We start from the raw sequence: 17,200 nt of genomic DNA on the forward strand, positions 1-17,200 counted from the left end.
GAAATACAGCCAAAATTCCCACGAAAGTATTAGGAACATGACTGTACCAAGTTGTCATCCTGAAATTCATAGCCAACTTATTTTCAGCCATGTTTACACGCGCTGAGTGAAATGTCGTTGTCATGGCGAACATCAAAATTTGTATATAAGCTCTGCGTATGTGTGAATAGGTCGTCAAACTTTGAGGCGCCACCGTTGTCCACTACACATGCTATACCGTTCTCCTAAAGCTATGATCTGCGGGTATTGATGTCAAATGACTAGAAAATTCACTTCCTGGATAGAATCATGAAAAATAAACCTTTCATTGTCTAGACATAAATAAAAATATCCTTTACAAAAAAATTATTCATTCATGCATGGGCTACCAGACCTTGTCACTGGGCTACCAACTTCAGAAAATGGTAGCCCAATGGGACTACCAGGAAAAAAAGTTAATTTCGAGCCCTGGTTTACACAAGCCCATTGCTGTGCCTATTTCAATTTATCAGTGAACAATGTATACAACATGACATTAGTATAATTAGACGCTGGGACAAAAAAAACAAACTTTCATACACACATTTTTGTGTATCACTGATGCCACAGTATCATGGCATGTATGATAAGTTATAACCTCTTGAGTTTCGTTGAAGTTATTCTTTTCATTCGGCTCGAATCAGGAAGAGACAGGCGGATATATTACGTATTGCTGTAGCCGACACATTTTGGCGATATTCAATAAATGTTAAATGGGAATTTTAAAGAATAGGATATTATCACGTTAGTTTTTATCACTAACATTTTGAAGAAAAGCTGACCTAATAGAAGAAGTTCTAATTTACATGCAAGCTGACAAATCACGCACTCTTAAAATGTAGTTGAACGCTTTCTCCATGACAAGTAAAGATCAACAGGAATGGAACCATAATAGCGTACACTTTGAATTATATTATCCGCGGCAATGACGTTGTCGCCACTTGACCTGCATTTTTCTGATCAGCGTGTGGCCTTTAATCGTTAAAGCTAAAATAGACCTTCTTAATCTATAATCGGTTTTTGTTGGTGATATAAGTGTCAGGGAAGTTGAGCTCTCATAGAATGTACATGCAGTTATAAGCCTAACAATTAATTGTGAACGTGCATGAAAATTTCTACCAGGTCCACGGCATCAAATTATAAGTGTACATTTTTAATTTTGTTTTTTTTTCCCTTCAAATGAAACTATTCTTGTATTTGATAACAACGTATATACCTTTTCCCAATTTATTCCAGATTTGTAATGAGGACAAGTTAAAATCAATTCCTTTAACCTACTCGCCACACTTCTAATTGGAAACAGGACCTTGTAACTTGTTCCTTGTAACGAAAGAATGGCCACTACCATTAATCAGAAATATTAGATAAATCATACCAGAAGAGTTAAGTGACACAATGGTATCGAACAAAAGGCGAAGGAATGAGAGGTAATGTAAACATAATGTCGTGACCGGACTTACTTCGGTGATACTTCATATGTAGTGAAATATGTCGTGTCACCATATCAAAATACAAATATCAAGGGAGTATAAAAAGTCCCAGTGAACGACAAAGTTTGAATATTGAACGTAGCGATCGTTTTATCTCGCATCGAAATGGCATCGCTCACACGTTTCCTGATAACTTTAACGATTTTCAGTGCCATGAAGGTGTCATCATTAGCGAATCGTAATCCGGTTCGCCTGACAGACAACAGGTATTCAACTGTTTTGGTCGCAATCAATGAGAATGTGGCTGAAGATCTTCGTTTGCTGGATTATATCAAGGTAAAGTGACTCTTTGAACTTGAAAAGCGAAGACTATGCACAGTTTGTAAACACATTCTCCTCTGTATAGGATCATCAGTAGCTGAATGAGATGACGGTCCCTCTGTGTATTTTTGTGCACCTTCTCTTCAGCATTTTCATGAAACACGCATTTTAACTCAAATAACACATTTATTGACAACAACACTCAATGACGGTTTCCTTGTTACCGCTTAACTTATTTTATACCTTAAAGGTAAATCGACTTAAAATCTAGAGATCTACTTTTAGTACTTCGGTTTGTCACATCAGGTTCTTGTAACAACTTTAACTCTTAGCGGGGTTATCTCCACCGAAAGCTGAAGCTGGTGAACTCCAGCTTCTCTCGAATTTTTGTATAAGTATTTTTCAGATACTGTAAAGAAGATAAGACTTGTTTCAACACTAGCACTTTGCGTTTTGCCCCTTTTTAATAGTCCACGTCAGGCTGTAGTCTGGCCTGCTTGCCACGCCGTTATCTAATATGCAGGAAATTTGATCTCGGAATTCTCTTCAGTAACGAAAACGTGTAACCCTTATTTTTTGCAGTAGTAGGAGATAACACAGGAGTGTTTAGGATAGAATGAACGATCGAGCATTATATTATTTCAACAATTCTATTTTATTCGACATAATTCATATTTTTCCTTGTCATTGAACTTCTCGTAATTAAACTCACCGGGGAAGTGCGCAATTGATACTATTTTCCACTGTCACTTAAGTATTTTAATTTATATTTGCTTCCTTTTCCAGAGGTTTTACCGTGCGCAGATTGTAGATTGCTTTGCGATTGATTGTTAAATAAAAGTACCAAGTTGACAGGAAATCCTGCCAGGGGGCTTACGAAATTGGCCGAGTTGAACAATCGTTCCTACAATGTGCAGCCAGCAACGAACGCACCAGCAAGGTATAACTGAAGACCTTGCTGGTGCGTTCGTTATTGACTTTGTCAAATTTAATCGGGTAATGACCTGGTGAGAGCGTCCACAGATTAGTAATTTACCCTTGATTACTTTGGCTAATTAGGCACTCAAACTCATCAGATAATAGATGCAGCAAGGTGATAAAACGTTTTATACGACATTGTAAAAGGTAGTGCTAAGATAAGACCAAAACAACAAAGGTTTGTGGAATAATTTTTATTAGCAATAAAACGAAACACCTCTACCCACGCCTGGGGACGGACATGTAGACAACACCCTGTGATGCGACTATAAACAAATAACTTACTTTGTGTTTGGACCAATCCATCTTCAGTAAACGTGATGACTCAACTACGTGTTATTTCATCAAAAAAGTGCAAAAATTACAATTTCCGGTCGTTAAATTAAAAAATATATACCGAGCAAAATCAAAGATGTATACCGTAATGGAACAGAGAAAACCTGTCAGTCAATATTAAAGAAAAAAGAACGCTATCGAACTAACAACTATGACTTTAAGTCTGATTTTGAAGAGTATCTGCTTTAGTGACGAACGTAGATAATCCCAGTGTTTGACAACTGCATACTTCAGGTTGTGTTGTGTAATTCGAAGTTTTATGGATGTGACTCGAAGGTTACTATCCGGAGGCTATTCATGTTGAATAACCATGCAGGGGAAGTCAAAATAATGCTCTGTTTGTACGGAAAGTTTTTATTCGTATCAAATACAAGAACGCGTGACTGAGTAATATTTGATCGACTTAAAATATGTTCAACAGGGTCGATAAAAATGCCGGGCAATGAACAAAAATGTGCCTTTAAGTTATATCTTGTATGCCTGCAATAGATCGGCGAATTTTAAGACTGTGAGCATGAAATTTTGGGATTTAAAGTGATTTTACATATAATACAACGCTAACTTCCCTACTCAGGATATCTTTACCGATGCGTCGGCACGATTGTACGAAGCCACAAATCAGCGAGCAAGCTTCGGTGACGTCACCATCCTGATACCTAAGACTTGGAGCCGTAACATAACATCGGAGCGGGCAAACACGGAAAGATACGACATCGCAAATGTCATTGTAGACGAAGCGAATCCAGATTACGGTGATGGTCCGTACACGAAACAGCCGTATGGGTGTGGACAGAAGGCAGAATACATACATTTAACACCAAGATGGATAACAGACAGAGATTATGCAGTAAAATACTGGGGTGACTCAGGTAACGAATTATGTTGGTTTTTGATGTTTTTATTTAAATCTGTTTTTAAAGTACAATAATTCTTTGTGCGTGCACGTGATACTTTAGTGAAACCTCTGACACAGAAGGATAATATATATATATATATATATATATATATATATATATATATATATATATATATATATATATATATATATATATATATATGAATTATATGAAACACGAAGGCACAAACAATGCCAAACATACAAAGGAAAAAACAAACTGCTCAGAGTCATACGTTTTTTATATTTAATAAGGACGATTGATACAGATAAACTTTACGATTAGAGTTGTTAAAGAATAACACATATAATACGCTCTTCCATGGCAGGTAAAGTTATCGTCCACGAATGGGGTCATTTACAATGGGGTCTCTTTGACGAATACCCAATCGAAGAAGATGAACATTTTTACCTTGATACCAACGGTCGCGTAGAACCAAGCAGATGTTCTGAATCAATCACTGGCGTGTCTTATGATATTGATAGAGGAAGGTCCTGCAATTTTGATCCTGATTCTGGAGTATTGCCAGGCCCTGGTTGTAGGTTTTTTCCGAATGATCACCCAGATGGCGTTAACGTTGGTACAGGATCCTACATGTACGCAAACTATCTTGACACCGTAAGTGTATTCTGCGGCTTGTTGACGATAATTTGTTATTATAATAAGTAGGGCTTAACGATAATGATGGCAGCTAGCTGACGTTTTTTAGTCCCCACGGACACTGTCAGGGGGGACTTATAGGTTTGGTTATGTTCGTGCGTCCGTGCGTCCGTCAGTGCGTCCGTTGACGCAGATGCCTGAAGTGATTTCATTCAAACTTGGTACAAGGATTACTTCATATGTCATACATATGCACATCGATTTGTTTTGTGATACGATCAAATATGGCCGCCGTGCGGCCATTTTGTTACGATTTTTTCATGTACGGAGCCATAACTCAGGCACATCTCAACCGATTTTATTCAAAGTTGGTACAAGGACATTGACCTATATCATACATATGCACGTCAATTTGTTTCACGATATGATCCAACATGGCCGCATGGCGGCCATTTTGTTACAATTTTTTCATGTACGGAGCCATAAATCAGGCACGTCTCAACCGATTTTATTCAAAGTTGGTACAAGGACATTGACCTATATTATACATATGCACGTCAATTTGTTTCATGATATGATCCAATATGGCCGCCATGCGGCCATTTTGTTACATTTTTTCATGTCCTTAGCCATAACTCAGACATGTATCATTGGATTTTATTCAAGGTTAGTACAATGACATTGACCTATGTCATAAATATGCATATCAATTGGTTTCACAATCCGGTGCAATATTTCTAGTAATTGGTTTCACAATCCGGTGCAATATTTCTAGTGCCTTGTGGCCATTTTGTTACAATTTTGTCATGTTCTGAGCCATAATATGGAGATGTATCAACTTATATTTTTTCAAAGTTGGTACAAGGACATTGACGTATCATGTCATAAATATGCATGTCTATTGGTTTCGCAGTCCAATGCAATATAATGGCCTGGTTGCCATTTTGTTACGATTTTTTCATGTACAGAGCTATAACCCAGTATCATTCAAAGTTGGCACAAGGACATTGACCTATGTCATACATATGCACATCAATTTGTTTAACGGCATGTAGCAGTATCATGTCAATTATTAAATTTTCGTAATTAGTCTGATATGTCAGAAATATTGCATCAAATTTCATGACACTTGGTAAAGATTTAAGCTCACATTGTTTTTAACAGTGAAAAGACATTTATCACTGTCAAGTTAATTGATTTGTAATTGCATATGTAATGAACTTTCCTAATTAGAGTGATATATCCACAAATACTGCGTTAAATTTGATGAAACTTGGTAAAGATTTTGATCTCATAGTGTTGTAAATACAAATCAATGACACTTAGTGGTATCATTTATATATATAAATTAATTGCTAGTTTGCATTTACATAATGGATTTTTGTTTTTAGGGTGAATGTCCAAAGTACTGCATCAAACTTTATGAAATATGGTACCGGTGATAATCTGTCAGTGTTAGGATAGGATGCAAAAATGTTTGGCAGCATCCTGTCGATTAAGTACTAATCGATTCATTTTAATGACCTTTTGTAATTAGTATGGCGGCTTACATTGGCTTTATGTTTTCACCACCATGGAACTCATTTTTGGCCATTAATCCCCATCTGTATCGCAGTATTTTTAATCACAGACCTAATTAATGAAGAGGACTCTTTCCTCTCAGAGGACTTGTAATTAAAGTACCCATTAACAAGTGGGGACTGTGTCATTGTCAATGACTTGTTGTTTGGTGACCTGGCGCCATACTGCTTGCTACTGTTGCGAATGCAACTCCCAACTTTGTCTTGCGTCATTCGTAAAGATTGACTACTGTGATTGTCTCAAGCAATTACAACTAATTTCATAAAATTAATGACAAATGATTTGGAGCCTGCTTGTGTTTTCTAGTTTATCTTTATCCTCTATAGGTGCTCAACTTCTGTCATGATGACCCTGACGGAGATCCAGGATCGAGACACAGTGCCATGTCGTTGAATAAACAAAACAAGGAATGTGGTTACAGGAGTGCATGGGATGTAATGAATTCTTCAGCAGATTTTGACTCTGTAAATCCACCACAAGCCAACATGGATACTCAACCAACATTTAGAGTTGTTCAAGAAGCAGAATTTCGAGCAGTGCTAGTCTTGGATCTTTCAAATAGTATGGCGGCTGTAAGTTGGTTTTATTGTTATCGAACGATCCTTTCGACATTTTTACGAAATACCGCATGCTATTAATACTAACTAGACAATGCATTTCAATGACATGGTATACCTTTATGTTCATTTCGCATAAGTCGATCTGCTACAAAATGATATACAAAATTTTTTAGCGAACTGATTTTTTCAGAAAATAAGATCCGTTGATCCATTACGGAGCAGAAGAGGTAGGCATTATTCCAAAACTTGAGGGTGCGTATTTCCGCCGTTGAATAAACTTGCCATTGCTCTTAAAAGCATATAATTATTGGCCAAAATACTCCACGCACGAGTACCACATCACTTTCCTTTTGGATACGTACTTTTACCTATTCCAGAACTCAAGGACAGAGAAACAACGCCAGGCTGCGGCTTCTTACATCAGTTCAACTCTTCCAAACAACAGCTGGGTTGGTATCGTTGAGTTCAATAATGGTGCGAATGTAATTGCTCCTCTGACACAGATCGTTGATCAGCAAAGTCGACAGGATTTGACGAATATGATACCGACAAATCTAGCGCTTCATACTTGTATCGGATGTGGATTAAGGACAGGGATAGAGGTAGGCTGTTTTTCGACCGGGCACATTTGTGGCGCTTTACTTCAAACGTTTTAGGACTTCGGAATTATTGGTTACAGTTCCATTGCTAGATTTTCCGCCTTTCAACGCTGTGAGTTTGAAACCTCAACCAAACCACTATACGTTCACATTTCCATTTGCATATCACATTTCACATGAATGTGATAATCATTAAGTTACGTCGTCAGAATTTAACATTTTAGTGAATTTCTCATTTTTAAAGGTTCTTGAAAATAGTCAATTCGGAGATGCTGCTGGGGGTATTATTTTTCTGACCACAGATGGTGAAGAACAATGGCACCCTGGATCAGAGACGTCACTGACGAACTGGTGACAAAACAAGTGATTGTAGACACCCTCGCATTCAGTGATGCTGCCGATGATACTTTAGTTCAATTATCAGATGACACTGGTGGACAAGCTTGTTGGTACTCAGAAAGTGACGAATCTACAGCCGTGCACGACTGTTTTACTACTTCGGTTACCGGCAGGATAAGTTCTGGTCAAGATGCTCTCGTTCAGGTAAACCCGGTTAGGCACACCAATAGATTGGGTCTCCAGTGCATTGAGTCTTCAAAATCTTTTCTCATTGGGAATGATTTTATTTTGCTCCTTCTGCTTGTAATGATGTGACTTTGCTATATTGCATATACAACACTGATAAGGCTGTGGGTAGGCAAATTGAACATTTGAGTTTAGTTTTCATTCTGCTTGACTTTGGTTCAGTTTTGTTTGGGTCTAATCAACGGATCTGAAAACCTTCAGTGAACACAACATGTACATAATATTTCTGACGTCCATTGTTGTCGTTAATAAGTACATTTAAAGACTCATGGTGTTCCATCTTTTTACTTTTTCATGATTTAACTAGAATTAGTTCATTGAAATGTGATTACTTTAAGAGATCCATAGATGTAAACTTTATCACGGACAATAACTGCATGTGAAAGTTTTAACAAGATAAAGTATAAACGGGCGTCTGTTTCAAATATTAACGCCTCCAGGCAAATATGGAGATAAAATGAAAAGAAAGAAAAAAAATTGAAAAGAAAACGGTAGCAAGGTACATACACGTTGGTAAATGGAAAAAGTTATCATTCCTTGGAACACAAGACATTGAATGTCCCCTACTTTGGTGTTACGTTGTTGTCTTTCTCATATAAGAAGTTTAAAAAATGGCAGGACATTTACAAGAATGTAAAAGGTGTCAAATTTACCTGCCAGTTCTGTCACAGATTAATGTTATCCTAATGCACTACTAATGGCTATTTCGATTGATAGGTATATCTAAAATAACATCTAGAAAATGGCAAGATTTCTTGATGTAAACAAAGACATGCAAGTGATATTATGATAAGCAGCAGATTAACAGCAGATGATATTTCATAGGCTTCTCGAAATCTTTTACGTATTTTAGGTTACTAGCACAACAGTAAATATCGAAGGGAGTGCCACACATACAGGCATTGCGAACATTGACTCAAGTATTGGCAGAGACTCGACGTTTTCATTCTTCTGGGAATTTGGGAAGGCTGCATTGTCGTGTCACTTACCAAACCAGACGGAACAGTAATCGACAGCAGTGACAGCCAATATTTCAGCGATATTCCAGGTCGTTCCATCGTCATCAAAGTGGATGGTATAGCAGAGGTAAGTGACGCTATATATCTAGACACTTACTTACACTCGCAAGTTACGTGCGCTCTGTTGCTATAGTTAGAAACACGGCACTAACTCACAGGTAAAGGGCTAGTATGTAAGTAAGTAAGTAAGTAAGTAAGTAAGTAAGTAAGGAAGGAAAGAAGGAAGGAAGGAAGGAAGGAAGGAAGGAAGGAAGGATGGATGGATGGATGGATGGATGGATGGATGGATGGATGGATGGATGGATTGAAGGATGGATGGATGGATGGATGGATGTATGGATGGATGTATCTAGTATATGTATCTATGTATGTATCTATTTACAGAGGTAAAGTTACATGTAAACTGTTATATTTATGTTTGTATGTATGTATGTATGTATGTGTGTGTGTGTCTCTCTCTCTCTGTCTACGCATATGTATGTGTGTTGAGAAAGTACGAGTGGATTAGTGGTGGACGGACGAACAAGTTAATGAATGTATACAATTTGTATATTCATTTTTGTGTGTGTTTGATGTAGGCCTACTTATATATTTTGTGATAACGATATCCCTTTACCATTGAAACAGACGGGGACCTGGGAGTATGATATTCAAAATACAGACAGTGCACGCCAGGCTGTACAGATATATATTTCATCGAAAGCCGCAGATTCATCAGCCAGTCCTATCAGATTAACTTCCACACCGAGTATAAATACCATCAGTGAATCTCCGCCAAAAGTACTTATCTACGCTGATCTAAATCAAGGTCACAGTCCTGTCCTTAACGCTGAAGTTATTGCAACGATAGAAAGACCAAGTCCTCACAGCAATTTGCAGTTACAACTATTCGACACAGGACGAGGTGAGGTTATAAAACGTCGTTAATGCCAGTTGCCATCGATTTTGGATTTCAGTTACATTTCGAGATTTAAGAATAATACGAGACATTGAAAACGGATCCCTTCAGATACGCATTCGCTATCACTCATTCTTTATACGAAGCAAATTTTACACAGATGAACAATGTTTTGTTTCTATGAACATTAGGCGACCGTATTCGACAGCTAGCCGCCGCAGACGCCATCACCTTTGTATAGCAACTCGTATGCCAGTTTGTGCAAAATGCATACAGTTTTAATTTGAGCAAAATACGCTGGGTTTGGTGCAGCGCTCCCTTAATGTGATCGTTGTTGTTCATTGTAGTCCGAAACACCCGACATCAATTCCTGGTTGTTCAGCCAGCGATCAGTATATCATTCTTTCACGACTTTGACTGTGTGGTACTTTGTTCATCAATGAATAAAGTACCCGTACATTTTGTTGGTGCTGCACATGCCCTGTGCTGTGGTATGCTGTGTTTGTCATATGTAATGACTATGGAATGTGAGTTTTGACCTACCATTTTTGGTTTATTGATGGATATTTTATTCATTAATTTTATTAATTGTGATTCCCTAACCTTCTCCCAAAATTCACTTATCCCGTATGTACAATGTAGAAATGTAATAAAGACATAAATCTCATAACTCTCTACCATGCATATTGACACATCACTTCGATCTGTATTCTACAGGTGCTGACGTCACAAAGGATGATGGAGTCTATTCAGCTTATTTCATTGACTTTGTTGACGCTACTTGTTCAACTGCTTGTCGTTACAATATTAAAGTGACAGCGAATGATACTGATGGCAGAGCTGAGTCCAGGGTGACTGGTGCTGGCCTAGGTGCCTTGCCAAGGAATTATTGTGAGTAATCATTTTAGACGTTTTGCTTGTGAGAAGTTTTCCACGACGTTTGTATATATTCCATTCACTGATGGGAAAACATACAATAGTCAATATAGGTTCGTTTATCAATTTTCAATTTAAACATGTGCAACGCTTCAGCTGTCCATCACTAATTTGGCATGCAATGAGTTGCAGTAAGTTCCACATATGAAATATTCTGTAATGGAAAATTTAAACAGAATATTTTAAATTTGTCATCGGTGTCATAGGCTAAGCGCATGAGTAAATCCATTACAACAAATCGGAAACCATCCTCGTCAGCAATAATTGTACTGAAGTAATTAAATTCGTCCTTTATAATTGTGTTGAAAATTACAGCTGTAATACCTGAGAAGAAGGAAGGCACCCCTGTTGGGGCTTTTAACAGAGTGGCTTCTGGTGGTGTAATACAAGTAGATGACGGTGTCACTTACGTTGATTGGAGTGACCCGGATGATGACCCATTTCCTCCATCGAGAATCTCCGACCTGCAAGTGATTGCAACTTCCGTGGACAATGCCACGGTTACACTGGCGTGGACGGCGACTGGTGACAACTTTGACATCGGGACAGGTAAATGTCACCAAAAGTAATTTTTCCTGTATTAAAGTTCGATGTTCATATGAACTACAAAACCTATGAGTGACATCTCTCGGTCAAGTTGATAATTCTGAATAAAAGTCTTTTTTAATAATAATTAACCATATTTCCCCAAAATTGTGCTGATAGAAGTAAACTCACCTATAACATTGGGAAAGACATACCAGTTCATATCAAGGCAAAACGGCTGGAATTCGCTTCTTTTACACTGACTATTTAGCTTTGTGTTCAAGGATAATGCCGATAGTTTCGCTGATGTAAATCAATGTTTGGATTACATTTGATGTGATAACCAGGCACTTTTCACACCATTTTGAAACCTTGAAGGATATGTAGATCATAATTACTTGAACCACTGTTCATCCGCCGATATGATATTTTTCCTTGTTTTCTGTTATAGTACTTATTTTTTTTGCTCTTGAACACTTTCGATGATTGAAGCTGACCAATGATTCGACGGAGCAGCAGTCTGACTTTTTTCAATTCCGATTTCTTTTCAAATATTCACTCTTATTGCAGCATCTGTAAGTGACATCCGCTATGACACGAAGTTCAACAATCTGGCATTTCATTTTGACAACTGCTCGCAGCTCAGCAACGACAATCTGACGGAGGGAAATTTAACGGATCCTCTTCCAAGTGGTCAAAGAGAGATTGTAACTGTAAGACTGCCATCTAGTGGTGTAGGTGTCACATACTATTTCGCCATCCGAGCTGTGGATGGCGTAGGGAATACCGGCCAGCCGTCGTTCATTGCGCAAACTACCATCGTCGATGCGACACCAGACGACACTAGCACTGCGACCGCAATCCCTCCATCCACGCAACCCGTCGTGACAACAGTGACTTACATAGAGATAATTTCGAGTGGTCTTAAATCATGGGAAATCTCTCTCATAGTCGTAGCCACTTGTGTAGGTCTGTCAGTTTTTGCGGCAGGTATTCTGATCTATTGTAAAAAAGTCAAAGGTCAGGCCAAAGTACGTGATAATTCGAGTACAAATTTTGCCATTTCTAAATTGAACGACTTGGAAATGAATCAGACAAATATCGAAGAGGGCAAGGACTGTACCACTGAATAATCTTTTAGGGTCAAATAATATAACACCCTTTGTGTCCGGTGAATCATAGACACCAACCAAGAGAGCTGATGAGAATTCATTTTACCGAAGTGATAAGAGTGCCCTGTCGTGAACAGGGCCGATTCCGTTTTGGAAATTTAAAAATATATTATTACAATAGGACTGTATGTATTGTTACAACGGCATATGTATAGTTAGAATCAATATGCTTGTTTCTCGCTATAAAATAGTAGCATATTAGATCGTTTTTACTAAACAGATGCAATCTTTTTACAAAGAAGTATTGTTTTTTACTTCTTTCAAATACGGATGTGGTGCATCTTGGTTTTCACCAGATATGATTAATTCGAGCGACAAGATAACTGAAGAGTTAGAATGCATTTCATTACTCAACAGACCGACAAAATAATCAGTAAGTTGTATACAGCTACATCATGCTATATTTGTACATGTGCTTTATTTACTTGAGTGACCTTCTTCTGTGATTTTTATACGTCCTCTGCCTTAGTTACAGTCGAGGAAAGTCGTAGAATGTTTTTGTATAAATGTTTTATCGGTAGCACATTGCCTTATTTAGTCAATTACCAGCGCCTTGTCGTCCCTCTTATCATGATTGCTCAGTTCCGAGTTTCTTGAACTTTGCAGGACACCATGGAAAGTTAATGCCTCGATGTGTGCTAATTACCTATTTCGAGTATATCCAAAATGTAGGCCCACACGAATCTCTTGGCACAATAGATGAAAAGACACGTTTGCGGTTGTTCAGTCTGTCTAGGGAATCAATTGATTTGTAGTGGCATGCCACTAAGCTAACTTCAATCACATCTCCTCCTAAGAGACAACTCCCCAGCATACTGAAGAGATGTAAGATGTAAATTTTCCCTTGGTTTACGAATGAACTTGTTTGCCGTTCTCTTGGAGTCAGTCTCTGCAGTCTGCAAAGGGATCATCAGAATATCTGGAGAAGTTAACGAAAGGTGCAGGAATGCGATTTAAATTCGCTTGATTTTGTCTCAGCAGATTGTTTGTAAGATTGCAGAATGAGACGGATATGGATAACGGTAAATACATTGTTTGCACAACCTAAACTTGACAGCCGCGATTTCTTCTTCAGCTACTGAACAACTAGTCACCCGTTCCGTAATGAGAGATGTCAAATAAATCATTTAAGTATATCAAAGTTGATCGGACATAAAACGGGGAAATTAGGGGAATTCCGAATACAATGACCTGTGTGTTGTGTAGTTTGCACCTAATACACATTGCATTGCCTTCATATCGAATGTATGTTACCCTATTGTTTTAATATATGTGGTTTCGTCTAATCTGACGTTTGGAGTTAATATTCCATTCATGCAGACTTGTGAAAACATTTTAACTGCGATACGCGTTGGTTAGAGACTGACATAATTTTGCTTTCAAATTAGTGACCATATTATTACTAATAAAACAGACATCATTCCTGTCCTTCGGCTCTGTACAAGAAACGAATTCATATTAATTTGTTTCCTTAATATTTTTCCCCGCTAAAATGATCAATAAAACGACTCGCAGAGACGCAATCAAAACTGAAGGAATGCACATTGTTCCTTTTATCAAAGTTGGAGTGACTTTGACCATATTTGCTAAATGTTATGTTGTACTATTGTTTAATCATTTGAACTTTAACCTAAAATATATTTGCAAAGCAGTCAAACATCCATCTTTGTTCCACCATTTCCATAGGAAAGAATCCCGATCTCTAAGAAATAAAACACTGATATTATTTCACAGAACAACTGTAACAATAATGTAATTACCTGCTACAGTTCCGTTGAATGAAGAAATTGGTGCCTTGCTTTTTGGTAAGGAAAATAATCGCCACTATTGTTCATCAGAAATGTCAGACAATCATAGAGGAAGATTTTAATGACATGCTTCTGGATAATCGAACGATAGGAGAGGGAGGTAAATGTTCACAAAGTCATGACAGCATCGGATTTATCTTTGTCACATTCCAATGTAACACGGCGTTTGATACCATCACTCCCTAATACAAACATGACGGAAGGATTAGAAGAGACCCACAGGACAACATAGCTAGAGCACACAACACAATGCCTCGCACCAAAATGACAACGCTCCTTCGTTTTGTTGTGACATTAATGATTTGCATTGCCGTAAATGTGTCATCTTCGGCAAATCGTAATCTGGTTCACCTGACAGACAACAGGTATTCAGCTGTTTGGTCGCAATCAATGAGAATGTGGCTGAAGATCTCCGTTTGCTGGATTGTATCAAGGTAAAGTGACTATGTAAATGAAAATATACCGTTTCTAAAACAACTCCACGGTACAGGAACATCTCTTTTATCAGAGGTTGAAGGACTCAAGCTCCACTATGGGTATTTGAAGTCACCGCTTATTCAGCAAGTAAATGACGCATCCCTTTGAAAACAGGTAGCACATTTATCGTTAACAACTCTTGATGTATATCAAATGTATGCTAGAGAAAACGTCGGTTGCATTTTTCCCCTTTTACGTCAGCTCTTGACTCCTCAGTTTTAAAGGGAAATTAACTACAATTTGGAACTGGGAATATTTCGCATCAGATGGTATGAGGCGAGGAAAAAAATATCTTCAATGGGCCCGACCGACCAAGATTTTGTGCATTTCACAATTTTCTTTTTTCTTCAAATTTTCACACTTTTAACAGTGCTTTCTCTCAACCGCACAAAGTATGCGTTTCAAGCTACAGGCTTCACTGGAAAAAAATTATACAAAGTGGAGAAATCATGCACCAAATTTTAGACCCTTAAAACAAGCAAAAGCAGCTATATGTTATATTGACCTATCTTAATGTAGTAACTTGTGAATTCACTGCTGTTTCTGGATTTATCACTCTCTCAGAAAGTTAAAATATCGCCGTCAGACTGCTTTGATAATATACACGATGGACTGTACGATACCATAAAACAGAAGGCCTAAATAACGGCTTGTGCTACGGTATTCGGTAAAGTCGGCCTCTCTTCATATTTGCCATTAATACCGTTCAGAAATAATGGTGTAGTCTTGTTTCACCACAATCATCAGGCTGTTCCAAGTGCCAGGAACACGATTTAACTAATGCGGGAGAATTGGATCGTTTTACTTTTCAAATTTCTCAACAATGTTGGATTCCCTATAGATGAATGTTGCAATATAACTACTTACTCATAAAAACCGAGTGAATTGCTTTAATAGAAACGCAGGTAAGCTTACATTTGCAGATTAAACCGACATAAGTTCACTTTCCAATTATCCCAAATTAGTTCAAATCGTGCTCGGGTTGTAATCTGGCCGGATTGCCGTTTATCTCTTCAAAAGAATAAATATCGAACTTTTTAGTCACAGTGACTATAACGTATTTTCTGTCGTACTAGGAAATAATAAAGGAAATTTCCGATTAATCACTCTTTACCTTAAAAACATATAAGACACCGTTAGTTTTCAAAATGTTATTTTATCCAACAGAACTAAAAATCGGTTTTCTTCCAAAGCACCACTATTGAAATCTAATGACGAAGTAAAAGTTAGCACATTTTCCTCCGTTTCATTTTAACTCTCCGTTTAGTACGTTATTTTACCTGATTTTCATTAGAAGATTTTACACTTGCTGTTAAATGTTTCATCATTAAATCTTAGTGACAAATAAAATTTGATGACATTTTAACAGTTGGGCAAAATTAAAAGTACCAACAAGGAAAACGCGGCCTGGGGTACACAAAATACGTTGAGTTCACCATTTTGTCCCTAAAATGTGCTGGCTTTGAAACATATCATGTCGAACTGTCAATAACCGAATTCTAAATTTGAAGGCATCGTCATTCCAACCATAGACCCTCGAGAAAGTTTTTCTCGAGGATCGTCATTCCAACGTACTTGTCATGTAAGTACAACAATCAGCGGAAACGTTGTTTGAGAAACTCTTATCTGATGGTTATCGTTACTAACAACTACCCCCTGCGGTATCAGCCTTGTCAACTTTGAAGTGTGCTTATCATTTGTTGTTGAGCGATAACACAACACACAGCTTGTTTTGAGTTTCGACCAATCCACCTTTAAAATGACACAAAGGATGGTGCTGTATGAATGAATTATCATGATTTCAAATTCTAGGTTTTTTCGATTGCATAAATGGATTAGGACAGGATAGTGTTCTGAAACCTTGGATAATATCGGACGATGACAAAAATGTTTGTCACTTGTTGCGTACGTGCATTCGACAATGTATGTCACCTATACTGTATGCGTAATTTTACATTTCAACATTGAAAGCCTGAATTCTGAATTTGAAATCGTTTTAAGTATCACACAAAGCGAACTTTCCATGTTTAGGAGATCTTTCCGATGCGTCGGCACGATTGTACGAAGCCACCAATCAGCGAGCAAGCTTCAGTGACGTCACCATCCTGATACCTAAGACTTGGAGCCGCAACATAACATCGGAGCAGGCAAACACAGAAAGATACGACATATAAAGCAAATGTCATTGTAGACGAAGCAAATCCAGACTACGGTGATGGTCCGTACACGAAACAGCCCTATGGGTGTGGACAGAAGGGAGAATACATACATTTAACACCGAGATGGATAACAGACAGACAATATGCAGTAAAATACTGGGGTGATTCGGGTAACAAATAAAGTTGTCCTTGACTTTGTTATGTAACTCGGGTTTATGGGCATCATCTCAAATATTGGGTTTACATTCGTGAAATCTGTGATTAAGACTGTAGAAAGAATGTTTATGTTACTTAACACTTTG

At 37.8% G+C, this 17,200-nt stretch overlaps 1 protein-coding gene across 1 annotated transcript; it reads left to right on the forward strand.

The window, feature by feature from the left end:
- The first annotated feature begins 1,613 nt into the window (after positions 1-1,613).
- LOC139134473 (calcium-activated chloride channel regulator 4A-like) lies at positions 1,614-13,888 on the forward strand. Its single transcript, XM_070701333.1, has 10 exons — positions 1,614-1,784; positions 3,658-3,952; positions 4,308-4,597; positions 6,487-6,732; positions 7,098-7,322; positions 8,826-8,990; positions 9,551-9,827; positions 10,539-10,712; positions 11,073-11,306; positions 11,853-13,888. The coding sequence occupies exons 1-10, from the start codon at positions 1,614-1,616 to the stop codon at positions 12,413-12,415; spliced, it is 2,640 nt and encodes an 879-aa protein (XP_070557434.1). The 3' UTR covers positions 12,416-13,888.
- The last annotated feature ends 3,312 nt before the right edge of the window (positions 13,889-17,200 follow it).

This window comes from Ptychodera flava, chromosome 6 (genome assembly GCF_041260155.1).
Source record: "Ptychodera flava strain L36383 chromosome 6, AS_Pfla_20210202, whole genome shotgun sequence".
Lineage (NCBI taxonomy): Eukaryota > Metazoa > Hemichordata > Enteropneusta > Ptychoderidae > Ptychodera > Ptychodera flava.